This window comes from Daucus carota, chromosome 9 (assembly GCF_001625215.2).
Source record: "Daucus carota subsp. sativus chromosome 9, DH1 v3.0, whole genome shotgun sequence".
NCBI lineage: Eukaryota > Viridiplantae > Streptophyta > Magnoliopsida > Apiales > Apiaceae > Daucus > Daucus carota.
Window position 1 is genome coordinate 31,880,377 of NC_030389.2, and position 12,640 is coordinate 31,893,016.

Genomic DNA, 12,640 nt, shown 5'->3' on the forward strand with positions numbered 1-12,640 from the left:
ACAGATAGAAAATTGGACAAATTTGGAGATAAGGCAGTAGGATGTGTGCTGGTTGGGTATGCAAATGATCAGAAGGGTTACAGAGTATTTGATTTAGAGAAAAGAAAAATATTTGTGACCTGGGATGTAGTTTTTAAGGAAGAAATATTTCCTTTTCTCATCTCAGATGAAAATAAGGAAGGAAAAAAAGGGATTTGGGAAGTTTTAATTGTGAAATAATTAATTATCAAATTGGGCACTCACTTCACACCAATATATCATCGGGGGCATTCTCGAATTTTCGGTCTCATTTGAAACACCATTTTCAGAAATTGTATCAGTCTTAAAAATAAAACGTTAAATTTGAAAACAAATCAACAGTTTAAGAAGTGTTACTCATGGGGCTTTAACACAGTAGGCTATAGAGATTATGTAGGTATAATTAATTGAATTTCCGTGTCAAAAAAATGGGTAAAATTGATGATGAAAAAGATGGGTTATGAGGAACCCTAATAATACATATATAGCCATTTTTGAACGCAGAAATTCAATTAATCGTGCCTACATAATCTCTATAGCCTATTGTGTTAAATCCCCATGAGAAACGCATCTCAAACTATCGATTTGTTTTCGAATTTAACTTTTTACTTTTAAGACTGATACAATTTCTGAAAATAGTATTTCAAATGAGACCGAAAATTCGAGAGTGTCCCGAATGATATATTGATGTGAAGCGAGTGCCCTAATTGATAATTAACCCATAGAAGAAATCAATAGCAATCAAGAAGATGATGAACCACTGAATAACGAGCAACTTGAGAAACAGAAGCAACAAGAAGAAGCTCTGGAACAAGAGATGTTTTGGGAAAATTCAGATTTGTTGGATGAAGGAACTTCAGATGAAAGGGAAATATTGATCGAAGAAGAAGAAATACAAGAGCCAGTTTTAATTGATATACCAGTTGAACAACAACATGAAAGAAGAAGGAGCACAAGAATATCATCTGTTCCGAATAAATTCAAGGATTTTGTCTACAAGATTCCAGGAAAAGAAGAATCCGCTAACATGTCAAAGAGAACGGATTTGATTGAATATGACAGAAGTGCCTATTCAGAAGAATACATCAGCTCTCTTAATAATGTCTTCAAATAAAAGACCCATGTAACTACACAGCAGTTAGTAAAAAATCAGGTTGGGTAGAGGCAATGGATAAAGAGTTGAAAGCTCTTGAAGAAAATGCTACTTGGGAGTTGACAGATTTGCCAAAGGGAAAGAAAGCAATTAGTAACAAGTGGGTGTTCAAAACCAAGTACAAAAGAAATGGTGAAGTTGAAAGATTGAAGGCAAGGGTCGTGGCAAGGGGAGACAAACAAATCAAAGAAAAAGATTATACGGACACCTTCTCACCTGTGGAAAAATTCACCACCGTAAGAAGTCTCATAGCTCTTGCTACTACACAAGTTTGGAATTTGCATCAACTCGATATTAATAATGCGTTTTTACATGGGTATTTGGAGGAAGAAGTGTATATGAGACCACCAGAAGGATACAAAAAAGCCAAACCAGGACAAGTGTGCAAGTTAAAGAGGAGTATATATGGGCTTAGGCAGGCCTCCAGAGAATGGAATATGGAGCTGTCGAAGTTTCTAAGAAATTTTGGAATGAAAATCCAAGAGAGATTATTGTTTCTTTAGAAAGGTTCAGAATGGAAAAACAATCATGGTGTTGGTTTATGTAGATGATTTAATCATCACCGGTGATGATGAGGAGTGCATAACAATATTGAAACAAGAACTTGATAGAGCTTTTACAATCAAAGACTTGGGGCTGATGAGATATTTTTTGGGAATTGAAGTCTCCAGGAGCCCTCAAGGAACAATGTTAAATCAAAGAAAATATATACTTGATTTGTTGGAAGATACATGATTAGATAAATGCAAAGCAAGTCGATTCCCTTTGCAAAAGGGTCTTAGACTTTCTACTGCTACAGGAGAATTGTTAACAGATCCGGAGCGGTACAAAAGAATTATAGGACGATTGTTATATTTAAATTTGACAAGGCCAGACATTTCCTATTCGGTACAACAACTCAGCCAATTCATGCAAGCTGTGAGGAAGCCTCATTTACAAGCTGCTTTACATGTGATTAGCTATTTAAAGGGAACAAGTGATTGGGGTTTATTTTATTCAGCAACATCAGAATTGCAAATCACAGGATTTTGTGATGCAGATTGGGGAACATGTGCCTGTAGTGGAAGATCTCTTACAGGTTATTGTATTTTCTTGGGAGAGAGCCTAATTTCATGGAAGACTAAGAAACAAAAGACTGTGTCCAAGTCATTAACCGAATCAGAGTACAGAAGTATGTCTCACACTACTAGTGAATTAGTCTGGTTGGATGGGATTCTTGAAGATATGCATGTTTCTGTACCTAAAACCATCCCTCTTTTTTGTGACAATAAAGCAGCACATTATATAGCACAGAATCCAGTATTTCATGAAAGAACTAAACACCTTAAACTGGACTGTCATTATGTGAGGGAACAACTTGATAAGGATTCATTTCTACTATCTACATCAAAACCTCTCTCCATCTTGCTGATATAATGACTAAACCCCTTGGAGAAGGTCCTCACAAATTCTTATCCTTCAAGTCAGGACTTGTTCCTGCCAGCCCAAGTCTAACTTGAGGGGGGGCTGTAGAAAATAGCATAGTTACTTAGTTGCTTTTGTCTTGTGTTTGTATATTTGTAGCAAGTGTATGTTAGCCTTCTTTGTTTGTTTGCAGAGCTGTTCTTTGACTCTGCAGTTTTTTTGTCTTTAGGCAGTTGCTTTGTTTTGTTTCTACTAGTTGACAAGTTCAGAGGGTAGGATAGTATAACTTGGTATATATGTGATAGCTTGCATAGTTTTTCAGTTTGAGAGAGAAAAGAGATTAATACAAAGCTTAGTATTTTTCTCAGATTTTATCTTGTTTAAATTTCTTCAACATGGTTAATATGATAACATTTCTCAGCCTTTCCATTTTTATATACTCTGGAGTTTGAAGAAACACATTCTTCCCTCTGCAAATAACCAACTCCGGTTCACAATTAAGTAAAACACAACAATGCCACTAAGTTTGATCAAACAAGTCGTGCCTTTCATCTTCATGTTAATGTTCGTTCGATGTTTATCTTGCACTACTCATCACAAACAGTACATTCTCCGGTTTAAGTTCTCTATGCTGAATATGTTCGACGGCTTTTGGCTTGGAGTCATGGAACTCCAGTTTTGATTGCTGTGATTGGAAACGAGTTGTTTGCAGTTCACATTCGTGTGAGATAATAGCTCCGCACCTTGACAGCATCATCAGGCCTTATTTAGACTTCAATAGTGTGGCAAATCCAAGAATCTTTGACCACATTTACAGCTCAGATCCTTGATGATCCTTAATATCTGCTTTAATAGTATAGGAGGGGATATTACAGGAGAAAAGTTGGCGAATCTTACTAGATTAGTTCGCCTTGACATGAGTAGAAACAAATTTAATGGCTCCATTCCTGCAGAATAATTCCACTTAAGGTTTCTGCAGGTTCTTGATTTAAGTGGAAGTTGGAAAGCTTGCAGATATGAGGACATTGAAGTTGGATAAGAATTTTCTTGATGGAAATATTCCGGTACAGATGGGGAATCTCACAAAGTTGCAGCAACTTTCTATTAACCAGAATAAATCCAAAGTGTATTGTTTCTCAAATGTCTTTAAGATCTTGCAAAATTGAAGGAGACATTCCAGGATGGATTTCCACAAGAAATGATCTTGATATTCTCGACCTCAGTAACAATCACCTCACAGGAAGACTCCCGCAATGGCTTGCTGAGATGAATGTTGGAAGTTTACTACTGTCAGATAACAACCTTACTGGTTGAATTCCTTATCACCTATTTAAATCTTTAAATTTATGATTCTTGGCTCCCCGAAGAAACGATTTTGATGGGGAGTTGCCAGGAAATATAGGCCAAGCTAAGAAACTCAAGGTACTAATGCTTTCTGGAAACAAATTTGGGCTCATTCCAAAGTCTGTTTCCAGTTTTTAATCCTTTTGGCTTACTTTATTATGTAGATCTCTCATCCTGTGTCATTTTCCACACTAACAGGTATCCTTGCACAAGGCGACATAAGTTTTCTGTCAAGCTGCCTAAGGGCCTACCAATCTGACAAATCTTGAATATCTTGATTTCCATGACAACAACATTACAGGTAAATTTCCCAGAATATATTTCCCAATTATCTGAACTTCAAGTTCTGAGTCTATGTAACAACTCTCTAATCGGCTCACTAGCATCAACCTCATTCTGCAACCAAAGTGACCTTCGAATACCTTTTTTTTTGTAAGGGTGACCTTCGAATACTTGATCTCTCAAGTAACAATCTTGATTGAAGTATCCCTTCAGAGATGGGAAATCTAAAGGGAATGATTTAAGGTGACATTGTGTTTTGGATGGGCATGGGTACTGACAATATAATGGTAAATAATGAGAAATGTAGCAAATCTCCTCAAGGCATCAATTTGTCACCTACAAAATCAATAGATGATGAGCAACCATGAACACCATTCTCACAATCTCATATCTGTGTATTAATATATTAAACTTCAGAGTTCATACTAAACTAGGAAATCTGCAATAACGATTTATGCATGAGCTTGATTACCAACATTTCGCTTTGCATGCACTTGCTACTGTGGCAAAGCATACATGACTTCCGGTATTATATATGTCAACAAAAAGTAATGCTATGGTTTCTTAGAAAACACTTATCAGAATTGATTTAAGTTTTACTTATCGGAGTTGATTTAAATTTTTTTCTTTTTTTTTAAGATAATGGAGGAACTTATATATCATACTTCTTATATTATTTATTATTGAACATAATTATCTAAAAGTACATAATGCATTGACTTATTCAAATAACAATTAAGGTGAAGCGGGATCGATAGCAAGTCTATTATTACGGGTAGTTTCTATAAATGATCGGACTAATGACGTATACAATACTTTAATTCTCAGTGTGAATGTTACATAAAAACAAGTCATTTAGGTTGGAAATCGATTGGAGCGGATCCTTATATTAGAAAATTATATTTTTAATGTAAAATTTTAAAAAAATTCGCAAAAGTTAAAATAATTGAATCATCTTTTAATTTCATCAAAAACTTAAGCTCATAGATATTTTTTTTTGTCATTTTTGAAAATTACCTTACCTACCTCTGCATCAAACTTGGAAGAGCAACTGCATATTCACTTATGCAAACACATTAATCTTGTCTCAAGTTTGTTGGCGATCGCCATGACTGCTGGCAATCTAGGAAATTGAGTCAAGTAAAAAAAATAATGGTCACTGATCGCAACGAAAGATCATAAGTGTTGAGCCGCAAAGAGCTATATTGCCAGTGGCAAAACTAGAAAGGGGCGCTATGTAAATACTCCCTCTATACCGCATGTTCTTTACGTTAATTTTTGACACACATTTTGAGGCTCTTATAAAATTAGTTCTATAATATTTTTTTTAAATTTTTTTCCTGAATAAAAGTTTGATATTTAAACTTTTATTTAAAAAAATAAATAAATTAGAAAAACGTTATGAAACTATACTTTACGGGAGTCTCAAAATCGGTGCAAATAGTGAACGTAAACTATCCGGTAGTACGGAGAACACATAATATTGTAATGATCTAACTTTCATTAGATGAAAATTTATACTACTAATTAATCGACCTCTTTATGTTTCAGTATATTGTTCATTTTTCACCGAGTGTATTACTTTTTCTAGTGTGTATTACTTTTGTTTTATGTGAATAAAGCAGCAGGTCTAGGTCAGTTTTATGCGACGATTTATAAATGTATACGCAATTTGTTTTATTTTTTAAAGAAGGGGTAACAAACAACATTAATCCACAAGAGACCTATAAAAAAAATTATATTTGAGTTAAGCTGGGGCAGCGGACCCCCAACCACATGGCTCCTTCCGCCACTGTATACTGCTCTACTGCTCTAGGCCTCACTCTGCACAAGGCTGAATCCTGAGGATTGATATGGGCACTTAAATGGATTGAAGAGAACATCAGTCGAACTAATCCCACTCTATCTATCAAGATTCTTTCTAACAGGAGTGTATTGATTCCAGAAAGTTAATTATCTTGCTTGAGGACGTAATGAATCTGACGAGTCTTGAATATCTTGATCTCCATGACAACAACATTACAGGTAATTTCCCAGAGTTTTTTTTTGAATTATCATACCTTCAAGTTCTGCGTAACAATTCTCTACATGGCTCACCAGCACCCAACTCATTCTCCAACCAAAGTAAACTCCAAATTCTTGATCTCTCAAATAACAATCTTGTTGGAAGTGTCCCTTCAGAGTCGGGAAATATAAAAGGAATGATTCTCCTTTTCGATCAAGATCAATGACTTGATGGTGAATTGGAAAAAGGCCACACAAGGTCTATCAAGTCATAACCAACACATCTACTCATTGATTGACTTGTCGAAGAATAAGCTGTCAGGTGCTATTCCAGCTTCACTAGGAAATCTCAAGAGACTAAAACTACTCAACGTGTCCAGTAATAAACTCTCGGGACATATACCACAAAATCTTGGGGATCTAGAGAGTTTAGAGACCTTGGACCTATCTAACAACAATATCTCAGGTACAATTCTGCAATCATTTATGGAGTTAAAGCAACTATCCCTATTAGATGTAAGTAACAACAAGCTAAGTGGTAAAATCCAGCGAGGTGGACAAATGGACAGGATAAATGATCCGCGATATTTTGCTAACAACAGGGGATTATGTGGGATGCAAATCAGGGTGCAATGTTCACAAGATGAGCTAACACTATATGCACACGAAGAGGGTGACGACAGTGAACAGGAATCATGGGTTTTGTGGGCAGGCCGGGGGGATTGGGTTCCCACTTGGTTTCATCTTATTAGTGATATCTTGTTCCGACATCAAAGCACCACTCTATTCACCATAGGCAAAGAGTAAGCCGTAGTTTTAACAGCTATATTACACCTTATAAGAGTCCTTAGACATTAGACCTTTCTATGATTGTAATGCTGTCAAGCACATAGAAATGTAGCAAATTTCCTTATAAGGTTTTTATCTGACAGTAGTAAACTTCCAACATCCATCTCAGCAAGCCATTGTGGGAATCTTCCTGTGAGCTGATGATTACTCAGGTCGAGAATATCAAGATCCTTTCTTGTGGAAATCTATCCTGGAATGTCTCCTTCAATTTTGCAAGATCTTAGAGACATTTGAGAAAGCATACACTTTGGATTTATTTTAACACTGTTTTTCCAAATCATATTATTTCCTCCAATGTACATATTCTTCAAACTCTCCATCTCAAATAGCCAGGAGGGTGTTTCTCCAGAAAGCATATTACTTTCGAGCATAAGTGTTTCTAACTTGCTCATGTTTTGTAAAGATCGAGGGATCACACCTGAGAAACTGTTTTTTCTCAATGCCAAAGTGGAAATGTTTAACAAGTTTCCAATCCCACTTGGCATCTGCATCCGTAAATTATTATCCCTCAAATCCAAGCTTTCTTACCCCTTCAAATTCAGAATTGAATCTGGAATTGGTCCCGAAAATTTATTCTGGTTAATAGAAAGTTGCTGCAACTTTAATTGTGAGATTCCCCATCTGTTCCGGAATATTTCCATCAAGAAAATTCTTATCCAACTTCAATGTCCTCAAATCTGCAAGCTTTCCGACTTCCACTTAAATCAAGAACCTGCAGAAACCTTATTTGGAATAGTTCTGCAGGAATGGAGCCATTAAATTTGTTTCTACTCATGTCAAGGTGAACTAATCTAATAAGATTAGCCAACTTTTCTCCTGAAATGTCCCCTTCTATACCATTAAAGGATATATTAAGGATCATCAAGGATCTGATGCTAATGTGGTTAAAGATTCTTGGATTTGCCACACTATTGAAGTGTAAATAAGGCTCAATAATGCTGTCAAGGTGCAGAGAGCTATTATCTCACGTGAATGTGAACTGTAAAAAACTTATTTGAATTGGAGAAGGGACTGTTTGTGATGAATAGGACAAGATAAACATGGAATGAACATTAACATGAAAATGAAAGGCACAAGTTTGATAAAACTTAGTGGCTTGGCCATCATTCTGTTTTACTTAATTTTGTGAAGTAGAGTTGGGTATTACTAAAGATAAGCACATGTTTCTCCAAACTCCAGACTCTAGAGTGCATAAAAATGGAAAGGCCGAGTAATTTTATCATATCAACCCTGTGTATAATTTCAAACTTATTTTTTTCGTTTGAATGTTTAATTATTGGTTATCTTGAACTTATAATATTCATTAAAGCGCACTGCTCTCGAAGTTTGTCGGGGACGAGGCTACTTCTTGGGTTAAACCACAGTTGGATAATATCAAGGTAACAGTTGATGCGGCAACTTTCACAGATCAGTTAGCTTTTGGTATGGGAATGATTGCGAGAGATTATCGGGGAGAGTTGATTCAGGACAGGTCGTTGCTGCAACACGAAGTTGTTTCTCCAGAGTTGGCAGAGGCAATGGCCATGAAGGAGGCCCTAAGCTGGATCAAGTCAAACAGATGGAACCGGGTGATAGTTGAAGCTGATTGCTTGTCAGTGGTGCAGGCCATCCGGAGCAAAGTTTCCATGTCTTCACCTTTTGGGTCGTGATCGATGAGCGTAAGAATATCATGCATGCATATAGCCTCTAAAATAATTCTTTTTACTCACAAAATCTACACCCACAAAATCTACAGATGATGAGCACATGCAGGAACACCATTATGACAATCTCATATATATCTGTGTATTAATATAATATACTTCGGACAAGACTAGGAAATTTGGAGTAACGATTTATGCATGAGCTTGATCAGTGACATTTGGCTTTGCATGTATTTGCTGCTTTGGCAAAACATACATGACTTTCAATATCATATCTCAGTAAAAAGTAATGCTATGATTTCTCAAAAAAAAAACTTTTAATTTTTTATAAATTTTTTTGTAAGATAATGGAGGAACTTATATATCACACTTATTATATTATTTATATTTAAACATAATTATCCAAAAGTACATGATGCACTTGAGGATGGAAAATCAATACGATTGGATAGCTGGAGATCAATACGTGTGGATCTTATCAGATTAATTGAGTGTATATTATGAGATTTAGGAGATGTGGTTTTATGAAAATTCCAAAAGGTGTATATTGGTGTTTGATTATATTTTTAATGTACAATTTTAAAATTTTTTGGGAAAGTTTACAAAATTGAATGATCATTTAATTTCATCAAACATTTAAGCTCACAGATAAAAATATTATTGTTATTTTGGAAATTATTTTACCTACGTATGCATTGCATATTAAGTTGAATTTTGTTCAATTAAGAACTTAAGCTACATATTTAATGGCTCAATTCGTGCACAACTATTTCAGTTAATGTTCTTGCAGTTTCTTGATTTAAGTCGTAATTTGTTAAAGGGTGGTTTGAGTAGTGAAGTTGGCAAGCTCGAAGATTTGAGGATACTCAAGTTGTGAAGTGATTGGAAATATTGGATTTGAGAAATAATCGTTTCCAGATGCAGATTCCAAGTGAGATTGGAAGCTTGTCCAACATTTCCACTCTGGTGTTGAGCTAGAAGATAATATGTAGATCTCTCATCTAATGAACTATGGGGTGACATTCCTGTATATCATACCTTCAAGTTCTGAGTCTGCATAACAATTCTCTACATGGCTCACTAGCACCCAACTCATTCTCCAACCAAAGTAAACTTCAAATTCTTGATCTCTCAAATAACAATATATAACAGAATCTTCCCCATTGTATATATACACAGTTATTTAGTTAGAGTTTATGATAGTAATACCGTCGAGCACAGAGAAATGTAGCAATGTGTGTATATATATTTTATTCATGTAGCTATTTGAATAGTTTGGTTGAGTACTCTTTCTTTGTGTTGTAACACCCGCGTACATATAGTTATCTCTTATTTATGAATAGCGCAGAAATACAAGTAGTTATAGACTTATAGCATTATTGTTTGTCCTCCAACTGCTTTTCCATGCAAGAAAGTGACCTCAATTTACTCTGCATAAGAAAGCAAAATAAAAATCCATGAGAGCATATCGACTACTGTATTATTGTGGATAGCTTTTACAGATAAAAAGCTTAGCCTATATTATGGGAAGCTAATGAAACGATCAGATCAGAGACACTTACGTTTTGCAATCGAATTCAGGATCAGCAGAGAATAGAAAAGGAAGTCCGCATTTTTCTGACAGAGAATCAAATCTTGGAATACGAGCAGCAGGATTAGCAGGAGCACCACGATTATATCTGCTCTGTGAAGTTGCTTCCTGGACGCAAGAACACAATTGTCTCCTTTCTGCTCGTGTCTTGGCTGTTGCACGTAGTGCTCTATACGCATTGCAGCACTCACCAGATGGCTCTGGTTGATCACCTCTGGTATAAACATTGCAGACTGCTCCTGTTCTCTGTTCCTCGGGTGCACCACATGTTAGAGCTTCACCCGGCTTCACCAGCATAAGAGCCGCCACCACCACCATTAATACCACTGCTAAGTATGCAACCTTTGCCATTAGTCTTACCAAATATGTAAAGATGTTGAGGATGATGTTAGAGATAGACCATGGAAGTATTTATAGCATGGTTTGCGAAAATCGGACTTGATAAATTAGGTTTAACTAACGGTTAGGTTGTCAAATTTGGCTTTATCACATTACAAGTAGATTACTATTTCATGCATGTTTAACTGATTTAACATGCCTCGGGGAGCTATACGTTAAATGAATTAGGCAAAGTAGACGAAATTACGCAAGTAGATGAATCCAGAAAACTGAAGGAACCCGTACATAAAATCAGACATAAGAATGGTGAGGCATGCATCACCATTCACCACATCAGGTGTACTAACAAATCGTGTTCTTGTCCGGAAAAACGTTAGAAAGTTTTTTTTGCCCCCCAAAATTTAGAGCAGATTTCATTAATACGAAAGAGACTCAATCGGGACAAACTCCAAATTGATCATGCAACCAGGCGCTTTGTTTCAGATTGCTTAACTAACTGAATACAAATATTCTGAAAATTAAAATTAAGATGATGGTTTCTTGTGCAATCCAACCTGCATCTCCTCTGAAATCAGTAGTTTCACTATTGACCCTCACAATAATTTCATAGATAGTACAATGTTCAGAGGACTCGGTTGGCCTCATGTTATGAACAGATATATTTTGTGAGAGGTGAGTACATGCGATTTTCACTACCTTTCCAAACGCACCCCAGCTATCTGTTGAGTGGGTTCAACCCAAGTCCCACATCGGAAAGATAAAGAAGATTTATCTTGAATATAAGCAGCCAAAGAACTCCATTAGTATGAGGCCTTTTGGGAGGAGCCCGAAAGCAAATCCGTGCGGGTTTGGCCACGGCCCAGAGCGGACAATATCATACTAATGCGGAGTTCACGGGTGTTGCGCGGCCCAACAAGTGGTATCAGAGCCAGGTTAAGAAGTTGATCTCGGGGTTGCGGGCTGCAGTTGTGTGATGTGGGGAGGCTCTCCAGAACTACGATTGGAGGTCTTGGGGTTGCGGGCTGCAGTTGTGTGATGTGGGGAGGCTCTCCAGAACTACGATTGGAGGTCTTGGACGGCTTGTGTCGAAAGTCTTTCTGACAAAGTGACAAAGGTGGTCGGACGGCGTGTCCCGCAAGATGAGGAACTGATGAGTCGCGGCGGTATAAGAGTCACAAGATTGGTGGTTCTTGGATTGAGTCTACCTGCCGGATACCAGCTATCGACCTATCGAAAGTGTTGTTGATGCGAGTCCTCCGGATCTCCCAATACACCGTAAAATTCATTTTCAACATAAACACGTCGCATAAAGCGAGACTCTCAAACACACAAATAATGACTCAGACAGAAAACAACGAAGAACCCAAATGAGTTTTCCGAATTTTGTGGAACAAAACTCGATTTTATTGAAGAAAAAACATACCGATTGAAAATTGAAAAGAAGAGAAGAGGTGTTGTGTGGATGGAGAATGAGCGGCTAGAGAATTGAGATGAGATGAAAGGTGACAGATAGGAATGGATAGAAGAGGCGGAGAAGGAGATGGAGGCGTCTAGGGTTAGAAGAAGATGGAGCGGCCGACTCTCATAAAATGTTGAAAGTTTAAGTTTCTAAGATTATAACAATCATGTCGGTGCTTTTTAGTTGTTACGTTTGGTTTTGTACCGGTGAAACTGACCAAAGTTTGACTGAAATTTATAAAAATTTATCAAATTGAAAAAATTTAAAAAAAATGTCACCAGAAATATTTTTTGAAAATAATAAAAGAGTGACTTATAATCATTGGTAAGAAATTAGTCAATTTGACCAACAAAAATAGAAATATGACAAATAAAAAGGAACGGACAGAGTATCATTTAATGTTTATGAAAAAATACTTTATATATTTTTTTTGCTCAAATATAAATGCTCATAGAAAAATAGTATGAAAAAATGGTACGAATATTTATATGTACAAATAAATGTTAATAATTAAAAATATCTATAAACTTCTATATAATATAATAAAATAATTA

General features: G+C 36.2%; 1 protein-coding gene across 1 annotated transcript; it reads right to left on the reverse strand.

The window, feature by feature from the left end:
- Nucleotides 1-9,923: 9,923 nt before the first annotated feature.
- On the reverse strand, nt 9,924-10,682 carry LOC108200573 (non-specific lipid-transfer protein 1). Its single transcript, XM_017368776.2, has 2 exons — nt 10,260-10,682; nt 9,924-10,127 (listed from the first exon to the last, which is right to left on the reverse strand). Exons 1-2 carry the CDS (start codon nt 10,637-10,639, stop codon nt 10,118-10,120), a joined length of 390 nt encoding a protein of 129 aa, XP_017224265.1. The 5' UTR covers nt 10,640-10,682; the 3' UTR covers nt 9,924-10,117.
- Between the last annotated feature and the right edge of the window lie 1,958 nt (nt 10,683-12,640).

Coding starts and splice junctions, on each gene's coding strand:
- LOC108200573 (XM_017368776.2), bottom strand. CDS start 10,639: ATGGCAAAGGTTGCATACTTAGCAGTGGTATTAATGGTGGTGGTGGCG.